Here is a 26,881-nt window from a genome sequence, read left to right as displayed (position 1 = left end):
GAACATTTTAGAATGGATGGATGGATATAGAGTTAGATGGATGGATGGATGGATGGATGGATGGATGGACATATAGCCAATCAGGGTTTCACCTACATTCGAGGGCACTCGAAATGAATAAGATTCTTACGGAGAAAATGAGAAAATTACAGAATGAATGGATGGATGGATATTTAGCTAGACAGATGGATATATAGTTGGATAGATGAATGACATATAGTCATTTAGCCAATCAGCCCTCCCTCCTGCCATGCCTCTAAACCCATACATCACCCAGTGCCCCCCTCCCCCCCACACACACGATTTTTAGCTAAATTCAGGGGGTTTAGAGCCTCTTTAAAGGTTATGAGGGGTTAAGATGAGCCGAGTCTGGACTCGGTTCAGTTCGGCTTCTTTCGGATCACTCGGCCTAGTTTTGTATTATCCGTCGGTGACGACATCGCTTCCGCACCAATAGTAAACAGGCACGGGGGCGCATGCGCAGTGGTTCAATAACAATTGTTGATGATCAGCTGGAGTTGAATGTTGTATTTTGTGTTATTTTCTCGGAGCTCCGGGGAAACAGCGCGCAGCGGGCCGGGCGCGGGGCGGAGGGCCGGTGTGAGGGGGGTCTGAGCTGGATGACGGGCTGATGGAGGACGCGGGGGATCTGGTGAGAGGCTGGAGTGGGGGGGTGGTCTGTGTTCTTCCTTGTTTCGGTTGTGGAGCTGCAGCTGCAGCGGGTTAGCCTGCTCAGCGCAGCCGCTCGCTCTTTGTTATGGTTGTCAGTTTTACAGCTAAGCTAACGCTAGCCTCCTCACTGAACCTGCAGGCTGAGCGCTGTAAAATCAGCCCTTGGGGTTTAATAATACTCAGGCGGGTCTGTGATGGGTTTTACCGCTCTCTACTGATCTTTATTCAGCCTTCTGTAATACCCCAGGCCCTTTACACTGCTCGCTAAGCTGCAGCTAGCATTAGCACCAATGCTAACTGGCTAAACCACAGAATGTGTAGAGCGGAGAGTGTGTACTCCAGAGCGTGTTCCGCGTTTCACACAGAGTACAGAGAGCGCTCAGAATGAATGGGTTCTTATGGAGCAAATGAGAAAATTACAGAATAGATGGATATATGGCTAGAAAGATGATAGATAAATAGATGGATAGATAAATAGATGTATAGATGGATAGATGATATCGAGATGAATTGATAAATGAATAGATGATAGATAGTTAAATAAATAGATATATAGATGGATATATAGGTAGATGAATAGATAAATGATACATAGATTAATTGATGGATAGATAGATAATTAGATATAGATGGATGGATGGATGGATGAATAGATAGATAGATAGATAGATAGATAGATAGATAATAGATGGATGAATATAAAGCTAGATTGATGAATAGATTGATGGATGGATATATAGATGGATGATTGATTGATGGATGGATAAATAGATGGATGATAGATTGATGGATGGATAAATAGATGGATGATAGATTGGTGGAAGGATGGATGGATGGATGAATAGATAGATGGTTGAATGGATATATAGCTAGATAAATGAATGAATAGATTGATGGATGGATATATAGGATAAATAGATGATGATAGATAGATTGATGGATAGATGGATTGGTTAGCTAGATAGATGGATAAATAAAAGGATGGATGAATGATGGATAGATAGATAGATAGATAGATAGATAGATAGATAGATAGATAGATAGATAGATAGATAGATAGATAGATAGATAGAATAAGATAAACACTGTCAAACCATGCTTACTCCAATCATAGTTTTTTTTTTAGATATATGTTCTTCAATGTTGTTACGTGATCTTGTATTTATTGGATGACACTATATAGATTTAATCTGACACTTCTGTTCTTCTGCACTCCTGTAATGTGGCAAAATACGTATTTGCTGTAGGAAATTTATATATGTGTAGCTAGGTTTTCTTTGCTTTTTGAGCAAAATACTTAATTCTACTTTCCGAAATTAAAATAAATATTCCACAAGTAGATATGATATTTTTATTTTGTGTTTTTAGTCGTTTTGCTCCATTCACCCCATTCATTCAGCTCTCATTCGCGTGTTCCCTCTAGCGGTTAGCCGTAGTTTTCTGAGATAACTGGGGTTATATAAAGTGGGCAGGCTCGCTGTATACGAGCTCTGGCTCTACTCCAGTAATGTTCTCAGAAAAACAGAGCTACGGCTGACCTGTTGGACAAATTACAGATTTGCTGTGCTGCGGATTATTACAGGTTCACAAATAAATCTTCATATTTCAGCTAATTTAAGGGATTTAAGCAGCGCTGTGGTTCATATTCTATCTGTAGAGAAGTGCTGTAAAGGGAAGTAGCAACAGCTTGTTGCTAATCCGTATATCCAGACCCTGAGAGCCAGCAAAAACACTGAATACACATTAGCTAATGTTTTGGTTGTATTAAAATGCATATTTTAATGTTGATGGGGCACAATCGGTTAATGTTGAAATTCTGACATTGAATCAACGTTTATTTAAAGGTTTGAATGGTTTGGGCTCTGAAACTACACTCACAATAATGCTTATAGGAGAAAAATTCTCCCCTTTAATACTACTACTACTACTTTATCTGATTTTGCTATTTATAGCTATGTATGTGTTTGAGTAAAATGAACATTGTTGTTTTGTTATCTAAATTATAGACAACATTTCTCCCAAAGTCCAAATAAAAACATAGTCATTTAGAACATTTATTTGCTGAAAATGAGAAATACCTCAATTTATTAAATTGCTACTTCAGTTTAATTATTTTTAACAAAACTTTAAATCTTTTTATTTAAAGTTTAGATGTTTATTTTAATAGCATTGCTGTTTTTTGTCACTATATAGTTCTTTTTTGTCTTAAATGTATTTTTTTCTTTTCTTGTTTTAATGTGTTTATCGCTTAGCAAATCTTTTATTTAAATCTTACTTTTTAATGTTTTTATTGTTTTTGTATATGACGATAAAATGTTTATTTTAATTTTTCTTCTATTTATCATCTGCTGTAAATGCTCAGCAGCATTAAAAATAAGGGTCAACCTCAATGTACCTATGATAGAATAAAAATGAAAAATTGATTGGTTAGTTAATTGATCAATGGAGAGAATTATTTATGTCTCAGTATTATTTTTCTACCTTGATAATTCAGGGTCTCTGTAGAAAAGGAAAAATTGACAATTTTAGATGCTTCAAATATTTTCTGTGCATATTCAAGCTTAGTCGTATTTAAAAAAAGACATAGTGTCTTATTTGCTGATGCTTAAAGTTGGTTTTGTGGTTATTTGGGAACAATTCTTTATAATGCTCAGGTTTTTAGTATTTTTTTGGCCTTTTATGTTAAACGTTTTTATGTTCTGGGTTTTGTTTGTTATTAATGTGTATAACTAACCCCATTATTAATATGTCTGTGTGCAGACGGAGCGCAGTTCGCGCCCGGAGCGTAAGAGGAGAGACTCGTTCGGGATGTTTGATGGCTACGAGAGCAGCGAGGAGTCGAGCAGCAGCTCCAGCTCGGAGGACAGTGAGGATGAAGTGCGCAGCATCCCCGCCAGCCTGCCCATTATCAAGAACAATGGACAGGTGTACACCTACCCAGATGGAAAGGCTGGGATGGGTCAGTGTTTTGTTTATTTACTACATACTGCAATACTTCATTTCACCTCATGCCTCAGAGCAGGATATCAGATTCCAGACCTGCAGGACCGGAGTCGAGTTATTGTACATTTCACAGATGCACACAATGGCTTCGGCAGCCACCTGATTCAGAATTAATGAGTGTGTGTGTGTGTGTATAAAATTTACAGCGGCTGGTGATGCATTAGAGGTTTTATTTAGTGATATAACACAGCATCAATGTGGAATATGGAGCTAGACTACTGTTAATTTCCTCCATTAAAGCTCCATGATGAATGTGTGTGTTTTAAATAAACATATTAGTATGTATTTTATAGTTCCCATCATATCAGCAGCTGGTTTGGTAAGTCAGATCTTAATGTTGTGTAGTCAGATGAGCTGCCGATGGAATTGAACAGATCCACTTGGGTGCTGGCTCAGGGCTACCAGAATAAATATGTAACTAAATAATGTTCTTCAGATAAGCTTAAAGTATATGAACTACTTTTTTACAATCAAAAACTATTGTAAAAGCTTTATTGTGTTAATGTTTATTTGTTTTTTAGGCACAATTGCTGAGATATGTTTTTGAGTAATCTGCTTAGGTGCCTAAAAAAAATGATCATATGAAAATATTTAGTTTTATTGAACTGTTGTTTTATTTTATAGTAATTGCAGTTTTTTTGGTCAATATAACACTTGTATGTTTAGCTTGGTATTCTTAGTTTTGTGATTTTTTTTTCTGCTTGAACACACCACCAAACCTTATACTGGTAATTACATGCTGTGCTGAGCATTACAGTGCATATTGTGCTTTAAACAGTGAATTTTCCTCTATGATTCATGTGTTCTTGCTTCTGTTTTGATTAAACACGCTGACTCTGGCTCTGCTGAATAGGGGCTGGACACCCCTGCTTAAGGGATTGACATGCACTAATTGCACTGGGTTGTTCATAAGGGCGTTCATGTACAGTATATGTGGTAATCACTGTTTTTATCTCTTTTCTTTCTCTCTTAAAGCAACGTGTGAGATGTGTGGGATGGTTGGAGTACGAGATGCTTTCTACTCAAAAACCAAGAGGTTCTGTAGTGTGTCCTGCTCCAGAAGCTACTCCTCCAATTCTAAAAAAGCCAGCATACTGGCAAGACTTCAGGTGACCTCTCTATTCATGCCTTCTGTTTGTTTATACAACAAGCATTTTGACATCCAAGTGAGTCCTTCTGCTGTTCAGCATGATCTGATGATGTGTTCGTTCTGTTTCTAATTTTAGGGTAAACCTCCAACGAAAAAGGCAAAAGTCTTACAGAAACAGCCTTTAATGGCAAAGTTGGCAGCTTATGCACAGTATCAAGCAAATCAGCAGAGCCAGTCTAAATCAAAATCAGGTAACACTGCTGTTCTACCAGACAGAAGAAGATTTTTTTACTTTTTCTGATGGTGTAATATAATGTCAATATAATGTAATAATATTAATCATATAAAGATTATTATTTGACTACACTTTGTAGTGTTATGCAGCTGCACCTTATTGTTTTGCTAGAAGCTTTCATTTATAAAAAATGACCTAGTTATCTACAATCGAATAAGAATATGTATTGAGTTGGATTCAGATCATTCACATGCCCAACGTTTTACCCATGTGATTAATCTGGAATCTTTTAACGTTTTCATTTTTACTTTTGTGCAATTTAATCATGTGACCACAACTGTAGAGAACCTGGTGATGCATTAAAGGTTTTATTTAATATTATAACACAGCATCACTTACCATCAAGTTCAGATTACTTTTTATTTATGACGGGATTTATGCATTTTCTCCCACATACACACACAAAGCTGATGGCACGTTTCCTCTGTGTGGAGTTGAGTGTGGAATATGGAGCAAAACTAGTGTTTATTTAATCTATTAAAACTTTATGTTAAGCTCTCCTAGTAAAATATGCAACAGAACAACTGTAAGATATAATAATAAAGTTAAAAAGGCTCGAATCTGCCAGACATCTACCGTTCTCCTTCCCAAAATACCAGAAAACCCCAGCATGTGAATAATACAATTTTTAAGTGATTGATGCCACTAATATTAATAAAATGAAAATTGAAAGAATCCTCACTATTACATAGTTGTGGGTGGCATTCTTTGAACACTTAACACTTTTGCTGGTTGCAGTGGCAAATTTTTGAGCAGAGAAGCTTCTGATTGGCTTCATTCTCCCTTAGCCCCCTAAACCTAGTCTTTATATATATTTTTTCTATTTCACAGTGGTTCCTGTTGAGGGCTTTGACTGGGGCCGATACATTTGTAGCAATAACCTGACCGGAGCACCAGTATCCTGTTTTAAACACGTAAGTTCTGACCCAAAACCGCAAGCCCTCTGTTTGAGTCACCAGTACCTTTTTATCATCCTTTTTTACATCATTGATCTTTTTAAAAATGATTTTCTCAGCATGTTGTTGTGTAATGTTTGTTCTGCAGGTACCCATGGGTTGTTTCTGGGGTGACGTCACTGAGGGTGTGAGGGTAGAGGTCCTCAATTCTGACACACACCTCTCTACCAAAGTTTACTGGATAGCAGGGATTGTTAAATTGGCAGGTGAAGTCACATTCTGACCTTAATCACTGCTTAGGTCACTGCTGCAGTATCCTAATGTAGAGCCAGTTAGTACAGAGGAAGAACTAGACCTGCCCTGTGTTATAATAGCAGTCAGATTACAGTCTTTTATTATATTAAAACATTTTGCTGCTCAATCCAAATCTACTAGATCATGATCATGGCTGCGTCTCAATTGCATTCTACATACTAATACTATAATGTGTACACTGTGAACTAATCTTAATAGTACAGGTTGGGCAGGTTGTTCCACCACAACAGAAAGTGATAGTGTTGCTATGCCAACGTACCTCACTGCAAGTTCTCCAGCCGCTGCCAGTGAAAGTTTTTCTTATATTGTTCCAGATGTGAGAAGTTTTTTTCCATTTTGCATTGTGTTGTCAATCAATCAATCAATCAACCCTCATTTTCAGTGCATTTGCACATTTTACAACTTAAAGAAAATTAAAAAGTAGTTAAATAATTTTACACTAAAAAAGGAACTTAAAAAGCAAATATCAAATGGCAAAAACATTATAAAAACACACTAATTTAAGATAAAATAATTATAAAAATGAAAAGTGGGTAGGATAAAATTTTAAAGCAATCAAGTAAAGAGATAAATATTTAGAATAATAAAAAATAACAGAGCGCTGAAAACAAAGTAGTTAAACATAACAATACGATTCTACAAAACACAAAAAGGTTAATCAGAAAATATAATAAATTATAGGGCTAAATAAGAAAAAAAAGAGGAAAATAAATAAAATACAAGGACTGTACAGAAACTGCACTATAAAACTAACCGTATCCGTACATCATTAGGATGCTCCCTATATATGTCCATTTTCACCAATCTTGTGTTCAAAGGGTGCATTATTAAGGTACAGTCATTGATCTACAATGACTCATCTACAGTCATTGACTTCTGATAATATCTTGTGTAAATCCTTGTATATTTTTAATATTGCAATATATATATATAGCAGAAAAAAACAACAGAAAAAACTACTGCCATGACAGTTTGTTCCAAAATCATGCAGCTCTAGTAAGAACGTTTTGTTTTTCATAATCTTCCAGGTTTTAAAGCGCTTCTACGATATGAGGGATTTGATAATGACTCGAGCCATGACTTCTGGTGTAATATGTGTGTACCAGAAATCCATCCTGTGGGATGGTGTGCCTCAAACGGAAAACCTCTGGTACCTCCAAAATGTAAGCATTCAATAGAGCTGCTGTATATCCTGTGTGTGTATTTTGTTTGAAAGCTAAGATAAATTGTCCAGCCTGGATGTGATGCATTTCTTTTTTTCTTTTTTTTTTTTGCAGCAATCCAACATAAGTGCTCTAACTGGAAAGCATTTCTTGTGAAGCGACTCACTGGAGCCAAAACTCTCCCACCTGATTTTGCTACAAGGGTAAGCAAGCTCATCATCTGTCAGTATAACAGACTTAGAGTACAACAGCTTTTCTGTAGGTTTTCTAATCTGGTTTGTGGACCCAAAAATGTGGTTAGATTAAAGCCCAATCCCATTTCACCTTCTGCCCCTACCACTTTGTTGGTGACAATTGCATTGTCTTAGGTAAATATGGTTCTAATTCCACCTTAAATGGCGCAGCAGCAGTTACTGTGGCTGCTGAATTTAAGGTGGACTGGGAATTTTGAACATCTACTATCATAACAGACAGGCAGTGTCACCTAGAGTGTACTGCTAGTAGCTGCTAAGACAGCGTGTTCTTTGTTTTATTTATTTATTTTGACAGCGTATCAAGTTTTTGAAGGGTTGTACCATTTTTTAGGGGAAGTATTTTAACCACTTCCCCTTGTATCTCAGTTTCAAAGAGAAAAGTGACGCTTCAAAAGAAGGGTAGAGATACAAATGAAAATTAGGACTGGATCAATATTAGAGGTCTACCTCATAACAGTTTCTGGAAAGTTAGTTTTTAGAGTATTGACCCCACAACCCTGTCATCGATAAGTGTTCAAACCACTCAGCCACCACTACTCCAATAAAACTTCTACTCCAAAAAAAGTTATCGACCAACAGGGTTGTGGGTAGGGGGTTGCCATATCATATCGATAAAAATTATTCTCCATATTGTGATATCACAGGATTTTTTTAAAGCAGTCTGTTTTGTATCTATTTAGCTTTTTTCCTGTTTTGTTTGTTGGCATGCACTAAATATGCTGTATTACTTTATTTTTGTTAATTATTTATTTTTCTACATGCAATATTAGTCTTTGTAAGTTACTTTTTTGTTTGTTGGTTTGTCTGAATGTATAAAATGCTCATTCTTTATACTAAATAAATCTTTAATGTTCATTTTGTTGTATATTTTTAAAATCACTTCTTAAAGTTCAATGTTTGTTCATTTCTCCAAGAATATCATCCCAAAAGAATCCCAAAAAATACCCTGAAATATCATTATATTATCCTAGGGCCATATAGCCCAGCCCTAGTTGTGGGATTTATACCCAGGTTTGATGGCCTGCCACTGTTGGGGCCCTTGAACAAAGCCCTTAATGTAGCGTGTGGGTTCAATTCCTGGCCTGGGTGACTGAATGCTGTGCTACACCAATAGAAGTCCTTGTGCAAGACTCCTCCCAACTCTGTAATAGGAATAACCTTGTAAGTCGCTTTGGATAAGAGCATCAGCTAAATGCCATAACTGTAAATGTAAATGTGTGTTACACACTTGTTCATGTGTGTTCACTGTACACAAGTACTGTTTGATATGGTCATCTTGCCTTTTTTTTGTTTTGTTTAAAGAAGAGGATTTACCAACTCTGTTAATAATCTATGCTGTGCTGATTGACTGACAGGTGCAGGAGGGCACGCAGTACCCGTTTAAGAAGCTAATGCGAGTGGAGGTGGTGGATAAGACCCATCTGTGCCGGACGCGCGTGGCCCTGGTGGAGCAGGTCATTGGAGGTCGTCTGCGGCTGGTGTACGAGGAAAGCCAGGACGGCACAGATGACTTCTGGTGTCACATGTTTAGTCCACTGATCCATTCCATTGGCTGGTCGAGGAGTATTGGGCACCGCTTCAAAAGATCTGGTCAGTGAATTGTGTCCTTAATCTAACCTGTTTCAATGGCTGAGCTTAATGTTTCATTTACTGCCATCACTCTCTAGATACACTCACATGCCAGATATCATGGGACAGGAACTAGTATTATGTCCTGTGACTTTTGCCAAAGAACGAATGAAACGAGTGAATGCTGCATAGACCTGCAGGATATGTGTGTGGGGGCTCCTGCATTGAATTTGGGGTGACTTGTCTGTTTACATGGACACTACTTGCCAGACACCACCATTCACAATCATTACCACCAACTGCACTGTCCCTTGAGGGGGGTATTGCCTTTCATGACGTACAGTACCAGTCAAAAGTTTGGACACACCTTCTGATTCAATGTTTTACTTCTTTTCTTATTTCATTTATTTTCTACATTGTAGATATTTAATATTTAATACATAAAAACAATTAAGGGACTTGTGAGGACAATGAGATTAAAATACCAAGTGTGCATATCTGTCCTCAAATATAAATGTGCTACTTAGTAGAATCTAAAGTGTACAACATATTCTGTTTTTTTTTAATACTTTTGCATGTCTTGTATAGCTTTAATGTCTTTGAATATTAAAATTACAATGTAAAAAAAAAAAAAATCTTAAAAAGGTTTTTCCAAACTTTTTTTTACTTTTGGTACTGTATAGTGACATTCCATGACTTTTGCCATGTCAGTGTACTGTATATTGAAAGGGTTATTGCTGATGATCTTTATGAATAGTTATGCATTTAAATTTATACCTTGTTTGTAGATGTGACAAAGAAAATCGATGGTCTGATGGATGCTCCTGCCCAGTTATTTCTGAAGGTAATATGGTTTCATTTTAGTGTGACATTTTTTTGTCTTATTAATAAGCAGTAAACACTTGTTTTATGGCTGGTTACTAACATATTTTTTTTTTTTTATCTCACTTTTTGTACAATGTGTAGGTGAAGGATGTGGACCAGAGTGGGGATTGGTTTAAAGATGGTATGAAGCTGGAGGCAATAGACCCTCTCAATCTTTCAGCCATATGCGTTGCTACTGTAAGAAAGGTAATTAAAGTTCATTATAAAGTAATGCACGTATAAATTATCAAAACATGATAAAATATGAGCTCTCCTTTAACAATTAATGAATTAAATTCTTCATTTTACTTTCTTAGGTGTTGGCAGACGGGTACCTCATGATTGGGATTGATGGCTCGGAGGCGGCAGATGGATCTGATTGGTTCTGCTATCACTCCACTTCTCCCTCCATCTTTCCTGCAGGCTTCTGTGAAATCAACAGCATTGAGCTAACGCCCCCGAGAGGTAGTTAAGTTATTTATTTATAAATATTATATAAATATAAATAATATATAAATATAAACACTCTTCTCTGCTACAAATCGACTAATTGACTGAATCATTGTATATCCTGTTCTGATCCACAGGGTACACCAAACTGCCATTCAAGTGGTTTGACTATCTCAGAGAAATGGGTTCAATAGCAGCCCCCGTCAAGCTCTTCAACAAAGTAAGTTATATAAGCTATAAGGAATATGCTAAACAAGTGTGTAATCACCTGATATTACATACAGTATGGGCCAAACGTTTTAGAACACCTTATTTTTTAGTAGTCCAGTAGCAGACAAGCTGCTTTTTGTTTTTTCCTCTTAGCAATGGGTTTATTACTGCAGTTCACCTGTCAGACCTCTACTTTGTCTCCTCACTGCTGAAATTGAGACTTAGTCCAGTGTTAAAATGAACTAAAGGCTAAAGCTGTTGCCATGTAGGTCAGCCTGACGTCTTCCTGTACCCAGTTTTCTCCAGTTTCCAAGATTATTTTGAAGGTGTAGGAAACAGCACTTACTGCTCTTTAATTTCATCTGTAATTATTAATAGTTACAGAGTTCTCTGTGTTTTTTTTATCTGTGTCATTTTCTAGTTATTATGATGAAAGTGTGAAAGTGCTGTGTGTAAGTGTGTAAATGCTGCAGTAGAGAGACCTGCAGTAACACAGTCTGTTCCAGCACTGCTTTACTACAGACAAATGCTTTGTAATTTGACAATTTTTAAAATCTATTTCCAAAACAAATATATTTCCATTGCTATTCAACAGCTGTAAGCTTTTAACATATGAATTGTTTTGTTTTTTATAATTTTTTTTGTAAATATATTTTTCAGTTTTTTTAAATACTAAAATTAATTTAATTTAAATAAAGTTTTTATTTATTTGTTTTGTTTAAACATTTTAACACTACATTTTTTTTTTTTACCATTTCCGATTTTTGACAACCTGAAGAGCTTAAATGGCACAATAAATTGAAAAAAATGGAGGTGTTCTAAAACCTTTGATCAGAAGTATAGTTTCAGTATCTTTAATTTCTGTGTTATATATTTTTTATATCTAGCTTTAGATGATTTTAGATAAGGTGTCTGGTTTCAGACAGCATGTCTTTAACTAGTTACCTTTGTGTTCCTCCTCAGGAGGTCCCGAATCATGGCTTCCGTGAAGGGATGAAGCTGGAGGCAGTAGACTTGATGGAGCCACGCTTGGTGTGTGTAGCCACTGTGACCAGGATCATTCACAGACTCCTGCGCATCCACTTTGATGGATGGGAGGATGAATATGACCAGTGGGTGGACTGTGAGTCTCCAGACCTTTACCCAGTGGGCTGGTGTCAGCTCACTGGATACCAGCTACAGCCGCCTGCTGCACAGAGTGAGTGAATGTTCCACAGCAGCACTGTAGTGTGGTGTTTAATTACATAAAGAGGAAACATACATTTTTGTGTAATCTTTCTTGAATTAGTAAAATTACTAATTACTAAATTTTAAGTTCATGTTATCCTCTTAAGGATCCTTGGCCCACCTGCTGGCAAGAAATCTGTCAATTTTTGTATTTGTCTGACAATCTACATAGCCAATATGGGCAAACAAGATACTTTAAATCCTTAAATCCTCACAAAAATACCATGTACGGGACATTTTTCTGGGAAAAAACAGTAGTTACACTAAGAATATTAATATATTTCATACAGCCATATTTTGCCAATTGGAGCAAAATTGTACTTCAATTGAGTGGGCTGCCTTTAAGGATTATCCTAAAAGGGTATTTCAGCCTAAAATCACATTGTTTTCATATTTTTGTTCAGAAAGTGTCATCAGCATTTTTTGAGAATCCCTCTGAAACACAACCAGTTTAGCATTAATGTAATTATTCTTTAGTCGTTATAGTCGTTAAGAATGGTCCTAATCAAAGACACATTTTTTATTTCTAAAGATGATTTTTTTGTGGTCTATGAGCTCAACAATTAGTAGACAGAGTTGACTGATTGATGCATTAATTGATTAAATACATAAATTGCACCATATGTCTTTTTTTTTTTTTGTTGTTTGGAGAATGATGTGTCCCAGAATAATTGATCATTAATGATCATTAATATTACTGCAATTTTAGCAATTATAAGTTCATAAAATTACTTTTAAAAAGAAATTAACTGTTAATTATTAAAAAAATATTCATAGTGAAATAACAAGTATAAAGATGTGAATTAAAAATAATAGTAACTGTAATGCTGTTACAGATCAGTTCCAACCATTTTAACAATTTAAATAAAGGCTTTAATGAAATGTTTAATGTTCTATATACCGTAACTTGTTCTGACACAATATCTAGAATAACAGCTTCATAATTTGTTTATTTTATGTTACATCAGGATTTTAACCTTCAAATATTTACATCTTTATTACAATATAAAAAAAATGAATTAGCCTCTTAAGTAATTTAACTGATTCAGTTTTGAACGTTGTATAAATATGCAGAACTGAATCTGAGCTCTCGTGGGTTAATTCTGTTTTGTTATTTCCCTTTTCAGCGACAAGAGAAACGCCTCCTAATGTGACGAAGCAGAAAAAGAAAGCTTCACAGTACAAAGGACAGAAGAAAAGTAAGGCGTCTTATTTTATTATCTTTCTGCTTGTTTTTCTTTCCATTCTCCTGACGCAGCCTGCAGCCCTGTGGGCTTCTTTAGGGTGGTCTCTTGGCCTTGGGTCTGATTTGGTTGTGTATTGAACACTGATTGATTACAGAGGTCACGAATGAAGCGTGGTGTGATAAATAAATGACGGTTATCAGGGTGGTGGTCCGTTCACGAGTGAAGGACTCTAGGAAAGAGTTTAGGAGGATGGATATTAGAGCACTTTTGATCATTTGGTGCAGAAGCTAGTCTCTGTAGCTCTGGGAAAAGATAATCTTCTCACAAAGAGGGTGATTTCAGGGTGATTCTAAAGGAGTGGAACACTGTAGCTTGGGTGATTCAGTTAACTTGGGTAACCTGGGTCTGGCTTGGTGTTTAGAGAGGAAGATTCCAGTTGGGAGGAGGCCGGTCGTGTTTGATGTGCCTCTGAGGAGGAGCAGTTTCTCAGACGATGAAGAGCAGACCCCACCCCATTACCTGTCCAACCCGTCTGGGTCCAGGCGACCTCCTACCTCAGGTGTGGGGCGTGAATGCTCTATCAAATCAGGTAAATGAATCCTTAATCTCTCAGGGTCAGGGTGCTGTGGTGTTCTTCACATTCTGTGGGAGGCGTGTCGGAGTAGACAACACAAAGTAGCAACGGGGGTTGTGAAGACTTGTCATGAAGACATGAGCAAGGTAGAGATTTATAGATATTTATAGGATGTTAGATTGAGATTAGAATGGGATCAGGCATGTTTCACCTCCCATAATTGTTGTTTTCACAACAACCCATTTGGTTGTTAACTTCTCTGGTTGGTTATTGTTTATATAAAGCAGAATGTGCATGTTGTTTAAAAATCAAAAGGACAGTGAGTCAGGCATAATGGTCATGGCCCAGTTTTTTTTTTTATGGTCAATTTAAGACATTTTAAGCAATGTAGACGTTTTTCAGATTTGTTATTTTATGTTTGCATGATTTATAGAAACTTGTTTATATTTATTTTAAAGAGTTTCATATTTTGATTTATTACTTGTATTCTCCATTGTTTATACATAAGGATCATATGCTCATATTCTCTGTCACTATTCTTTTTATGAAAATAGTGTTTCTTACATTTTCCTTATTTTTAAGACTATAATGCACACTTAAATCCTTTAATTCTCCTAAAAATCTACAGTGTGCCTCATGTATAAATTCTACCAGTCAGGTATTAAGGAGCAGTAAAGCCACTCCACTGAAGTACAGCGAAATATAAGCATTAGCTGCTGTTAAAATAAGCTATGTTGGATGAACCACTAGCTGATAGAGCCCTGGGTTACCAGAACACTCAGGGTTCCATAGTGTAGCATTATTTATGCTAATGCTGCTGCACCCAGCCTTAGTGCTGGAGAAACTTCACTGAAAACTCACCCTTAGACAAAATGTTTAAGGTTACTAAGGCAACTGTAAATAAACAGAAGCGCTTCACTTTTCAGGAGAGAAATCTTTGTAGATTAACATCCAGTGCTCGTTTGACTTTGAAAGAAAATGTTTTTCATGGCTGCAGAAAAGAGGATACAGGTACAGGAATGGCCTGCCTACATCTTTGTAATGTTGCGAAGTCTTCTCACAACATTAAAAATTGAGAAATGCTGAACGATTACACCTGTTTTTTGTTTGAGTTGGAGCTGTGTTGGAGCTTTATTTTCCCACATTTCTAGCTTTATAAAGCTTTATAAATGTGCAGTTGGTCAACCAGTAAGTGCTGTTCTTTTAATGCGTATTATATCTTATTTGGTATAAAACACACCCTTTATCAAAATAAAACCTATAAAAACCAGAACTCTTATTTATTTGCACCTTCCTGGTAGTGAGGTCAGAGTTTGTATTGGTATCAGTACTCTGCAGACAATTGACAGCCTGGTATAGATACTGAAAGGAAAAAGGTAGTGTCCATGCATCCCTACTGCACACTAGGGGTGTAAAAATATTGAAATATTGCATAGTTTGGTTGTAACACTGTGTATCAATTTTTATTAATGAATTTACATGTTTATTGGCAGACAGTGGTTAATTTTTGTTTTGTTGTGTTTCAACCCCTCCCACTAGATAACAGCATTGGTAGTGTTGTAGTGTTGGATCCCACTATTCTGATTGGATAAAAAGTTATATAAAACTTCTATTACTCAAGATTTTTTAAATATGATAGTTTTTTTTTTTTTTTTTTTTAAATGTGTTTCATTTACACAATATATATATAGCTGGATATATTGAATTGTAAGCCCCGCATCGTGTTCTTGTCATTACACAGCTCTTGTGTTTGAGTGAGATGATGGTTGGAGTGAACTATATTGCTGGGTGTGTTTCAGAGGCCTCGCTGCAGCTAAAGGAGGAGACTCCGGAGGTGGACGAGTTCACCTTCTCGCAGGGCATCTCGGACCAAGAGAGCAACGGCTCGGGCAGTTACTACATCAAACAAGAGCCGTGAGCCCCAGCCCTGGCGGAGCCTTACCTCACTGCCAACAGCACTGGAAGAGCCCATTCAGAGCGATGCACACGGGACCTGGGAGAACAGGGTCACTTCTTTTTCCTCTTCCACACCAGGTCTTTTTTTTCTTTTTCAGGTGAGAAAAGCTGACGAAGAGACAATTCGGTAAGAGTGAGCCGTGCGAGGTTTTGATGGGGATTTTCTTTTGGATTTATGAGGATATTTGTGATTTTTCCTGACTTTGAACAATTTGCCAGATGGACTTTTTCCTCAGTGTTCATTGTACTTGAAGTTTTTATTATATATATATTTTTTCCTTGTAACATTTTGAGTAACATTTTCAAGACCGCGGGTCTCATGCGCTGATTTATTTTATTTTTTTTCTTCCTTTTCCTTTTCAAAAACCCCTTTTGTTCGGATGGGTGTGCATTTCTGTAAGAGCAGTAAAAATCTATATTGATCTATAGTGATGATGATAAAGTATATCCTTCTATCTATGATATATTAACTGAATAGTAGAATAGTGGAGCGCGGGTTAATATTACATATTGGTCGTACACTTTCCTGGTAAGAAGAGGTATAGCCTAATGGAAAACACTGTCACATGTTGCACTACAGGGATGTAAAATTAAATGTACTATATCAGCCTGTGAAAACATTGAAGTTACAGCTTTATTGTATTAAGTGGCAAACAGGTGTACAAGATATGGAGTGGCTGAAAATACAAAATTAAGGCAGGGGATATATTGCTCTAGTTAACGTATAGATATGCAAGATCCTTTATTTGATATGAAGCCAATGCTGAAAATCTGTTAATCCCTTTGGAGCCATTTTTATAGAGCTGGTTTAAGTATTTCATGAGCCGCAGAATTCAGAATCAAACGTGTACTTAAATGTCATTATTACCAACAAAAACACTATCTCTTGCCATTATGTCTGATAAAGTAGCACAGCAGAGGAACTTTAAACGAAACTCCTGATCATGCTGTATATTTGTATAATGTGAGATTTGAGCTGATCATTACGATGCCAGTTTACCAGCTTCTCTCTTTTTCTCTCTCTCTCTCTCTCTCTGCGTGTGTACCGAACCAATGAGCGATTAAGCCTATCCTCTATCCTGAGAGCGAGCATCAGGCCGATGTATTTTAATCACATTTAATCACATTCTTTCAGAATAAAGGTTTTTGTACTACCTCTTAAAGCGAGTTTTAAATATACGTAGGTTAATTAAGGGTTCATGTGTAATCAGAGTTGGTTTTGTTGGTTCTTAATTACACCTTACTGCAATAGGTCGGTCGTTTTCACACACCATCGGAAGGACTATAATTCACCATATGCAAAACAAGAGTTTATAACTTCACATGCACTTGGGCAAACCATATTACACTTTACAAGTTACCAAACATTTATATTTGTAACATATAGCACGTTATTGACAGAGTCCTTAAAGTGGAGAAAAAGATATGCAATAATACAGTAATTTTATGTTTTATGATGTCTTATTCTTAAAAAAAAAAGATAAACAAAAAGACACAAACACACACACTCACAAATATATGCTTACATTCTATAGACCTAAATCAGATGTTCTTACAATATATTGCAAAACTGTGACAATTTTATAGAAGCTAGACTTGAGCGTTCCCTGTTATTGAACATGTTTTATTGTATAAAACCTGACTGTCGTATAGAAAACAAGCGATATTGTTTGCATAGTGATTTTATCGTAATAGAACTATAATCTCTATCTAGTACCAGTAAGGCTGTTGGTGAATTCTCAGGAAATCTTGCATTTCATTGGCTTTCTTTTTATTATTGCTTGTTATATTATTGAATCAAGGTTTCTTCATATTGACGATTAATGTGAATTATTATTATTATTATTAATATTTTCTTTTTCTTTTTTTTCTTTTTTTACATTTATTATTCACTTACAGTACCTCACTGAGTAATGCAGAACTCAGAAGCTAATCAATCAGTAAATTCCTGCAGGGTTTGCTGTTTTTCCTGCTCCATTACGCACGATTCCTCACGATTCAGCTCCTGAAGCTCTTGAATCTTGTGAATCTTAACCTGAAAAACTCCAAACTTTACAGTAATTATGTTCATTATGACAGACCTTGAGTAACATTTGTTTTATATAGATATTCTGATCTAGACCCATTTATCCCCGTTTCTTAATCTCCTCCTTAAAATGTAGATTTTAAATCCTTATAATAAATAGTAGGTTTATTCTTATAATTTGTTAAAAAATTTGGTTTTGGTGTTTATATTCTTTATTGGCATTTAGTTGATTTCCACATGCGCAGTTTTAAAAATTCCAACCGATTTTTTAGTTGTAATTATTGTTATTATTTTGTGTTTAAAACTTTTTTTATAGCCACACGTGACGACATTTGAAGCGATACCATTCTGAGCTACAATGTTTTGTATTGTTTTGTCGTTATTTTGGTTAATAGTGCTTCTGATTTGATTTTGATTTAGACGTTTGTGAAGATCTTTCCTTTTCCTTCCATCAGACTGTTCACTCTCATGGTCTGGTGTTCTAAACCAGTCTCAGTTTTCTATCTAGGCTATTCCTCCCAATCACAGCATCAGGAATTAAGGTCAACACTGGTTTTGATGTCAGCTCACTTTGGTATTCTTTTTTTTTTTTTTTCCTTCTTCTTACGACCAAAATCACCTAATCGTTTGCGTATATATATATATATATATGTATATATAAAGACGTGACTGTTTCGAGGCATGAGATTTTTGCTGCTACCCTCAAACGAATCTTAACACACCCTAAACGCACAACTTCACCTTTAAAGCTAAATCTTCTTCGTCAGTAAATTTGATGCCTTATCCTCTTTTTTCAGTATTAAGACGAAAAAAAAAAATAAGGAGCTAAATTAAGGGATTAAAAATCTACAGTAGGTCGATAATCATCAGTGCATGCCGCAGTGTGAGAATCCGCTGAAGGTCCTGCCGGTCCTGCTCTGGTCTTGAATACTAACACGGGTTTTTTGTGATATTTTCCCTGTCCTTAGTAATTAATTACATCATGGTGCTATATATATATTTGATAACTCATTCATTTGATCTGTGAGAGGAAATCAAGTCAGTAATTTTAGGTGAAAAAACCTGAATATAAAAGTAAAATATATTAAAAATGAAAAATTTGTATTTTGGATACCAGTAGCTGAATGATTTGTAATAATAATGATAATAAAAACTGAACTAACATTGAACCCTCATGGTACACAGAGGTGAGGGGGGTTTGGGTTTGTATCTTTTTTGATAGAGTCTGTAAATGTTCTTTCCTCTTGTTTCCTATGATCATTTGTGCCGTGATATAGGGGGTTTGATAGCGTATAATGTATATAATTATTAAAATGTGTGTTGGGGGGAAGCTCTTGTTGGTTGAGAATGTTAATTTGTTTACAAGCATTGCAAACTGTTTCCGCATGGCTGTGAAAAAACGTACCTGTTGATTTTGGAAGACAAAACAAACATTTTACACTGAATTAAAGATGCTTTAAAAACAAAACTCCTGATATAAAGTTTTTTTTTTGCCTGGGTTTCTGCTGTGCTCTCTGGATACTGTTTATCAAACACTTTTATAAACCTGTGTGAATTCCATTAATAATAATAATTATTTATTTTATTTTGGACTGTCTATGTTGATGCATTAAAACACACATTTAGTTTGGTTACCAGTTTTGGCCCTAATTTCCTCACAATATTGATACTATATAGAGCCTAGTGACATATTGGTGCTTTTATTTAGTGATGTAAACACAACATCGATACTGCTAAATTCCGAAGTCAGATTACATTTTATTTATGCTAAAATATGGATTAAATCTCAATACATCTCACTCTCTTACTCCTCTTTGCTTTCTGTATTTCTCTCTCTCTCTCTCTCTTGTGCACATTTGCTGTTTTCTCTCCTATCTCTTTAATCCCCAATTTATCTGTCAAAGGTAGTGTTTAACAATCTGATTTAAAATTTAATATTGATTGACACAAGTAAAATAATCTGCGTTTGCTGTTGATGAGATTTTTAAATCTCATCTTTTTGAATAATCTGTGTTACAAAGTAAAAAAAATCTAATATATTTGAATATGAACATTTTGTTGAATATTATTAAAAGTTTCAATGATGAGAATGAAATTTTTTATTAAAAATCACAGAATACTGTGATTTTATTTTTTGTTTTTTAAGGAGCTACTAAACCCTAAACCATATTTTTTTTCCCATTAACAGCTGAAATGTGTTCCTTTGAAGTAATGAAACATCCTAATGAAACATGTCCTAACCTTTAAAAAACACTTTTATTTTGGTAATTAATTTCTGCCTCTGCAGCACACTCTCCAGTTCAACTATACTATAGAATGATGTGTCCATGTACTTTACGTGAACATTATGCAGTTTAATTAATCAATAATCCCGCCCCATCGCTGACATCCAATCATCTAGGTCTTACCGCTATCAGAGGCACACTGCTGCAGGTTTTTCCTCCTACCCCATCCCTAAACCCATACATCATCCAGTGCCCCTCCCAAACTACCCCTCCCTTTTTTTTTTTAGCCTTTTTTAAATAGTCAGAAATCAGGGGGTTTAGTGCCCCTTTAAACGACAGCACTAATTTTATTATGTTCTACGTATTTTACAGTTTTAAATGAATATATAATAATATAATGGGAGTGGCTCTCTGTAAAGGCCCTTCCTAAAAAGAAGTGCACTTGTTGAATCAGGGAAACATCACCTGCTGTTTGTCATGTGCCAGATCAATCACTCAATCAACCACCAACAACCAACAAAATACGCCAAAATTGATTTATTCATCTTTATATATTCATCATTAATAACAGCTAAACTATCACAGAGCTAAGGAGACGTGTACAGTGATACAACAGTGGTCATTTGTTCAGGAATGTTCTTTAAAAAAAAAAAAGAAAAATAATTCTGCAGTCAACAGCTAAACATGATTTTTTTTAAAATCAACAAATTGCAAACGTGACAAATCTGAAGGAAACAACGGCATTGTGCTTCAAAGTACAAATAAATCAAAGCTAAATAATTGCGAGTTTTACGAGCAAATATTTAAAATATTAAATAAACTTTGGGTGACTGTATAACAGTGGTTTGATTTTCAGATCAGGACTAATGTACATAAACAAATCTAATTATAAAATTCTATAAAAAAAAAAAAGACAGACTTCTACACATTTTTTATAAAGGAATGTTTTACAAACAAGCTGACAGCACGGTCCATGTTAGAGATTTAGGATTTCCCCGATATAGAAAAAATAGCAAATCTAAAAAACAGTGGCTCAGCTTTACAGATCTTTAAAAAGAGAAAGTAGCCTTTATTTATAATTGTATTAAGAATATCTGCTCTTATTTTAACTATTTTTCTTTTCATCAGACATCATTATAAGAAAGCATTAGCCCCCGAAAATGCTAATTCTACACAATTACAGTTGTTCTGAAAGCTACAGTTATATATTCAACCATCAAAATAAATGTTCAAAAGCAGACAGACATGATATCATGATATCAATATCCCACAGGGGCAATTACATGCCTTTATGAACAAAATTCAGGAAACTAATATGGTTTATGACGCATTTCCCATTTATTTAATAGTATTAAACTCTATACTGTACATAATATGGTAACATTACATCTAAAGAAAAAAGAAGAATTAATTAAGATGATTGATATGTGAAAAGTTGTGAACTAAGAAAATACGTGTATGAACACACACTCCAACACACTGATATAGTTCTCCATATAAAATCATCAAAGCAAAGTAACACTGGCTTGAAATGTTCATACGAGTTCTGAGTGTGTGTGACACAGAGAGAGATGGCTAAAACAAACAAAAAAACAAAAGAAGGAAGGAAGAGATGGAAGAAAGAACAAAGAAACAAAACAAAAATATCCTGTCACCATAACAAGACAGTGATTTCATCTCCTTTTACAGTGAGAGCAGGAGCAGAATTTCAGTATTTCCCTTTTTCTACCTCTTTTATTTTTTCAGTAGCCCTTTAAAAAAAACACAGCTGATCACAGAATCTGAGGAACTTGGTTCATGAGCTTGACAGGGAGGATTGTGAACTTTATAAATAAATGAAATAAAGGATAAAAATAAAATAATGAATGATAATTAGCGAGAGAAACAGGGCTTTAAGGGCTGTGATTTTTAGAGATTACTGAACAGCTCGCTCCTCTTGCTCCAGTCCATAGCCGGCGCTTTCTTGTTGGAGCGTTTCTGGTGAGCGCGCTCCTTGGCCTGCTGCAGCGACAAACCCAGATCCAGATTCGCTCCTGCATCCCCGCCCACACTCCTCTCCATCGGCTTCTCCTGGAAAAACACAGTGGCATCATGTCATTATAGACATTTACAGTTTTTTTATATATACAGTCAGAAGAACTCTACACTGTATACACTCCAAACTTTTGACTACAGTTGTCTGAAACGAAAAGAGACTCAACATTTGTACAGCTCTGGAAAAAAAAAAAAATAGGAGATCACCTTCAGTTTCTGAATCAGTTTCTCTGATTTTGGTATTTATAGGTAAATGTTTGAGTAAAATGAACATTGTTGTTTTATTCTATAAACTACGGACAACATTTTTCCAGAATTCCAAATTAAAATATTGTCATTTAAAGCATTTTAGCGCTCAAATAATGCAACGAAAACAAGTTCATATTCATAAAGTTTTAAGAGTTCAGAAATCAAAATTTGGTGGGGGTATCAGAAATAGGTGGATTTGTCCCTCCAAAAAATGATACAGCAAAAAAAAGCACATTTTATTTTGAAAATGTGCCGAAAGCCGTACTCCCACCATAAAAACACCCTCTCTCGGTGCGCATTTCTAAATAAAGTTAGCTAAAGCATTTATTAAGAAAACGGTGTGCACACACTGAAAAGAGGGGGTGCTATTCGTGGCGGGGGTGCAGATTTAGGCACTACTGTGGTGCCAAATTCACCACCCCATCCAGGAAAAGCACCCTCTCTCAGGAAATATATATATATATATATATATATATATATATATATATATATATTGTGATTAACTGTAATTCTAAGCCTTTGCAAACACAAGGTAATTGCCAAATCCCTAGTGTTTTTTATTTAAAGTTCAGACAATGCAAAAATATAAAAATAAAAAACTGTACAAAAACCTAAATAAAATGAGATTAAATGTAATGCGGGCTATCTGTCAAAAACTTTTGACTGGTACTGTATGCTAGGAGTAGTGATGCCAATCAAAACTAAATGTAATCACTTTAATTACAACAATAATCAGTGATTTTAACATGATTAATCATGAGTAAAATGCTAGTGTGTTGTTTCCAGATTCATTGTGTTCATTTACGTGTTAATGTTAACAGCGCCAGTCTAGATAGATAAATAGACAGATAGATAAATCTTTGTCAATGTCACTTTTACAAGAACAATGAAATCACAGTGCATTTAACTCAAAAGGTGTGCAAGAAAGGTATAAAGGTATTTCTATATTTACTAACTTAAAAAAAATGACTAGAGAATACACAATTGCACTGGTTTTAAATAATTGCACCGATTGCTGGGTAAGGTGTAACAGTAATGTGCCAAATTATGCAGGTAGATGAACATTTAACCAATGAACAATAAACAAAATTACACATGACCTGAATGTTGATTTTAGCAGTGATTATTGTGAGTTTAAGTTTAAAAACTGTTTTTAAGGCGGTTTGTCCTGGTTTTCATAGCCCTGTATCTCCTGCCTGATGGTAATAGTTGGATGGGACAATGTCCAGGATGTGATTAACCCTGTGCGATGTCTATGGCATTTTGGCGGCATTGGGAGTTGTAAATTTGATCTATAGCGGGGAAGGTACAGTCAATTGCTTTTCTCTCAAGTGATGTGCAGCTTCCGTACCACACACCCAGTCCGTACGTGAGTATGCTCTCTATAGGGCTGTGATAGGAGGAAGGCACGGAGTAAATCTTTTGGGGAGATGGTTCTTTCTGATGATTCTCAGAAAATACAGTCTCTGCTGGGCCTTCTTTAGCAGCTCTCTGGTGTTTGCACTCCAGGTCAGGTCATATTCCAGCTCAACCTGAAAATCCATTTTCTCTATAGTCTATAGATATTACCATCTTACAGTCAGAAACCACTAGAGGGAGCAGATCAGTAACACAAAAACCTTTATGTGTCTGTGTGTGAGTGTGTGTGTGTGTGTGTGTGTGTGTGTGTTGAGACAGACCTCTGGGGGTGGACTGCTGGCAGCAGTAGCAGCAGGGATGGATGCAGTGGAGGAAGTGCTGGATGTAGAGGGACTGGCTGATATTTTGGGTTTGGCTTCCTGAGCTGGCTCCTCCTCTTTCACCTGCGCAACAATAAGTCAGAGTTACAAATGCCTGAAACTGACATCATCACAGCACTGGGCCTGCACGATGTTCCAACAGCAGATAACGCCTTTTTAATGTACCAAAAACAAGATTACACGATAATCCACACTGATAGAGGCACTGCCAAGTCTCAGCTCACTGATGGTATCTTGTGTACAAAGTACTGAAGTGGTGTGTGGCGAGAGCTCTCTATCTGTCTCGTCAGATGTTCGATTAAAAGCTTTTCATCTGTGTTCACTAGAGAGGAATCCTGAGATCAGCTGATCCAGACTGCAGTTCTGCAGTTCAGCCTTTGAAAATAATACAGTAAATAAAAAATAACAGTTTATTTTTTCATTTTAGACAGACCTCATCAAAGCAGCATACATATATAACACTGCCTGTTTCAGCAAACACCAGCAACCAACCGTATTCAAGTAACACACAACCCCACCCTGATATTTTAACCACAGCCTAGTGGTTTCCGCCACACACTTCAACAATTGTGACCTGAACTAGGCCAGGGTACAACAAAACAGCTATTTTAACAGGAAAAAGCTGTTTAAAAGCAAAAGCTAAGCTTTGGTGACAAATAATAGTTCTGTTAAACTTTTTTCACAATTAAACTGTTTTTTTTTTAAATATTATTTTCCGAACGCTTGCAGATCTTACAATAATTTCATAGTATTTTAAACACAGCTGTGACCATACATCATACAGTATCCAACAAAAGTGAGTACAACTTTCATCTATCTTTCTGCACATATTTTAGAATATATTTTTATGATACAATACTCTATAGGAATGAAACTTGGGCATTACCAGGTGTACAGCTTTGTTGGCAACCATGCTCTTGCTCAGTTTCATGATCTTAGTAATATACATCATAGCCTAGGCAAAGATTGTGGGGAACAACCATTCTATATTCTTTGCTATGAGGTGCCATGTTGAATATCCAGTGGGTGGCTGCCAGTATGAGAGAATTGTATCCAAAACACCAAATATAACAGCCCTGCTCTCCATTCATACCTGAAACCTAGTAAGCCTTAATGAGCCACATGACAGTAAATCTGCACAGTTATACAAGCTGTACAATGACTACTCTAAGTTATATCCACATTTAATTTCTATAATGTAATCCCATGAAAAGGTGATTTAAATATTTACAGAAATGTCAGGGGTGTGCTCACTTTTTTGGATACTGTATATCAAATATACACCTGCTGTATAAATTAAAAGGGATCATGAAACTGACTGTGATCAGTCCGCATTAACTCTGACAGAAACTCTCTCAGATTAGACTTTTTTTTTTAAAGTGCGAGCCCTTTTTTAGGGTTCAAAATAATATTTGAAGGAAACCTTTGATTCTGAAAGATCTGCTCATAAGATGTTCCAACAAAAACATTTATGATACCAAGTGTAAAATCTGCACTTGTTCCCATATAAAGAGCAATGAACTTTTAATTAATATAAATATTCAGACATTGCAAAACAAGGCAGCTTAAACACATATTTCAGATCAGCCAAAATATAAATAATAATAAATAAATATATAAAAAAAATTGATTTAAACAATTGCAGTGTATCACGATACACTAGATCTTAACCCCTGTATTGTGATATATATTGCAGCATCAACACATCCCTGAAGTGCACTCTAAAGTGTGAAGCTACCAAAACCTTTTGCTCAGAACTCACATATTCGTGATTTATAGTGCAGATAGAAAATGACCCAAACATGACCTATACAGCAAAAGCACCCCAACAGCTTTTAACACAAAAAAGAAAAAGAAACAACAGAGTAGGTCACCTGACCTCCACCCAGTTGAGCAGCTTTTCACTCACTGAACACAAAACTGAGAGCAGGAAAACCCACAAACAAGCAGAAACTGAAGGTGGCTAAAGTAAAAAGGCTGGCAGTACATCTAAGCATTTACTGAGGTCCATTGTTTCCAGACATTAGTTAGACAATGAATGGAAAAGATTTGCAGCCAAGTATTAAAAATAACTAAACTAAATTCCTGCAATATGTTGATTAATCCATTTAATTAAAGATGAAACTTGATGGATTCTTATCGACCAAATTATAAAGGTTACGTAATGCTAATCTTTAACAGTGTCAGTGTAGCAGGATTAATATTGTGTCACTACTTTTTTGTCATTTATATCTACAGCTCTGGAAAAAACTAAGAGACCACTTAAAAATTATGAGCTTCTTTGATTTTACCAAATTGAAAACCTCTGGAATGTAATCAAGAGGAAGATGCATGATGACAGGCCATTAAACCAAACTGAACTGCTTGAATTTTTGCACCAGGAGTAAAGGCATAAAGTTATCCAAAAGCAGTGTGTAAGACTGGTGGAGGAGAACATGATGCCAAGATGCATAAAAACTGTGATTAAAAACCAGGGTTATTCCACCAAATATTGATTTCTGAACTCTTAAAACTTTATGAATATGAACTTGTTTTCTTTGCATTAATTAAGGTCTAAAAGCTCTTCAGATTTTTTGCTTCATATTTTATTTCATCCATTTCTCATTTTCTGCAAATAAATGCTCTAAATGACAGTATTTTTATTTGGAATTTGGGAGAAATGCTGTCTGTAGTTTATAGAATAAAACAACAATGTTCATTTTAATCAAACATATACCTATAAATAGCAAAATCAGAGAAACTGATTCAGAAACCGAAGTGGTGAAGTGGTATATAGCAGTTATATATTAAATTTATTGTTGCAGCTGGAAATTCATCCCTTTTTCCCCTCATTTCGTCAAAACATCCACTTAATACACTGACTACTAGAGTGCACTAAGGTGT

The 26,881-nt window shown here is 35.7% G+C and overlaps 2 protein-coding genes across 4 annotated transcripts in view; one reads left to right on the top strand and one right to left on the bottom strand.

Annotated features, from left to right (window-relative positions):
• Window positions 1–487: 487 nt before the first annotated feature.
• Window positions 488–19,219, top strand: mbtd1 (mbt domain containing 1). Of its 3 annotated transcripts, none has more exons than XM_007250112.4 (17): window positions 488–652; window positions 3,433–3,631; window positions 4,651–4,784; window positions 4,902–5,016; window positions 5,892–5,974; window positions 6,105–6,222; window positions 7,300–7,434; window positions 7,549–7,637; window positions 9,044–9,278; window positions 10,046–10,101; window positions 10,224–10,328; window positions 10,439–10,586; window positions 10,709–10,791; window positions 11,745–11,979; window positions 13,136–13,207; window positions 13,617–13,784; window positions 15,569–19,219. In XM_007250112.4, exons 1-17 carry the CDS (start codon window positions 632–634, stop codon window positions 15,685–15,687), a joined length of 2,115 nt encoding a protein of 704 aa, XP_007250174.2. In that variant the 5' UTR covers window positions 488–631; the 3' UTR covers window positions 15,688–19,219. The 3 variants fall into 3 exon arrangements, with proteins under 3 accessions (XP_007250174.2, XP_007250175.1, XP_015461511.2); XM_015606025.3 differs by lacking the exon at window positions 488–652 and adding an exon at window positions 2,043–2,254; XM_007250113.4 differs by lacking the exon at window positions 13,617–13,784 and having other exon boundaries at window positions 489–652.
• Window positions 19,220–20,498: 1,279 nt separating this feature from the next.
• The window catches only part of slc9a3r1a (SLC9A3 regulator 1a), a 46,702-nt gene continuing 40,319 nt past the window's right edge, over window positions 20,499–26,881 (bottom strand). The window contains exons 5-6 of the mRNA XM_007250120.4: window positions 23,939–24,061; window positions 20,499–22,046 (exon numbers count right to left, since the gene is read on the bottom strand). Coding sequence (XP_007250182.3) covers window positions 21,885–22,046; window positions 23,939–24,061 — 285 coding nt within the window. The 3' untranslated portion in view covers window positions 20,499–21,884. The remainder of the gene's footprint in view (window positions 22,047–23,938; window positions 24,062–26,881) is intronic.

The sequence above is a fragment of the Astyanax mexicanus genome, chromosome 15 (genome assembly GCF_023375975.1).
Source record: "Astyanax mexicanus isolate ESR-SI-001 chromosome 15, AstMex3_surface, whole genome shotgun sequence".
NCBI lineage: Eukaryota > Metazoa > Chordata > Actinopteri > Characiformes > Acestrorhamphidae > Astyanax > Astyanax mexicanus.
Note: the sequence above shows the minus strand (reverse complement) of the source record. Positions and strands in the feature narration are given on the sequence as shown.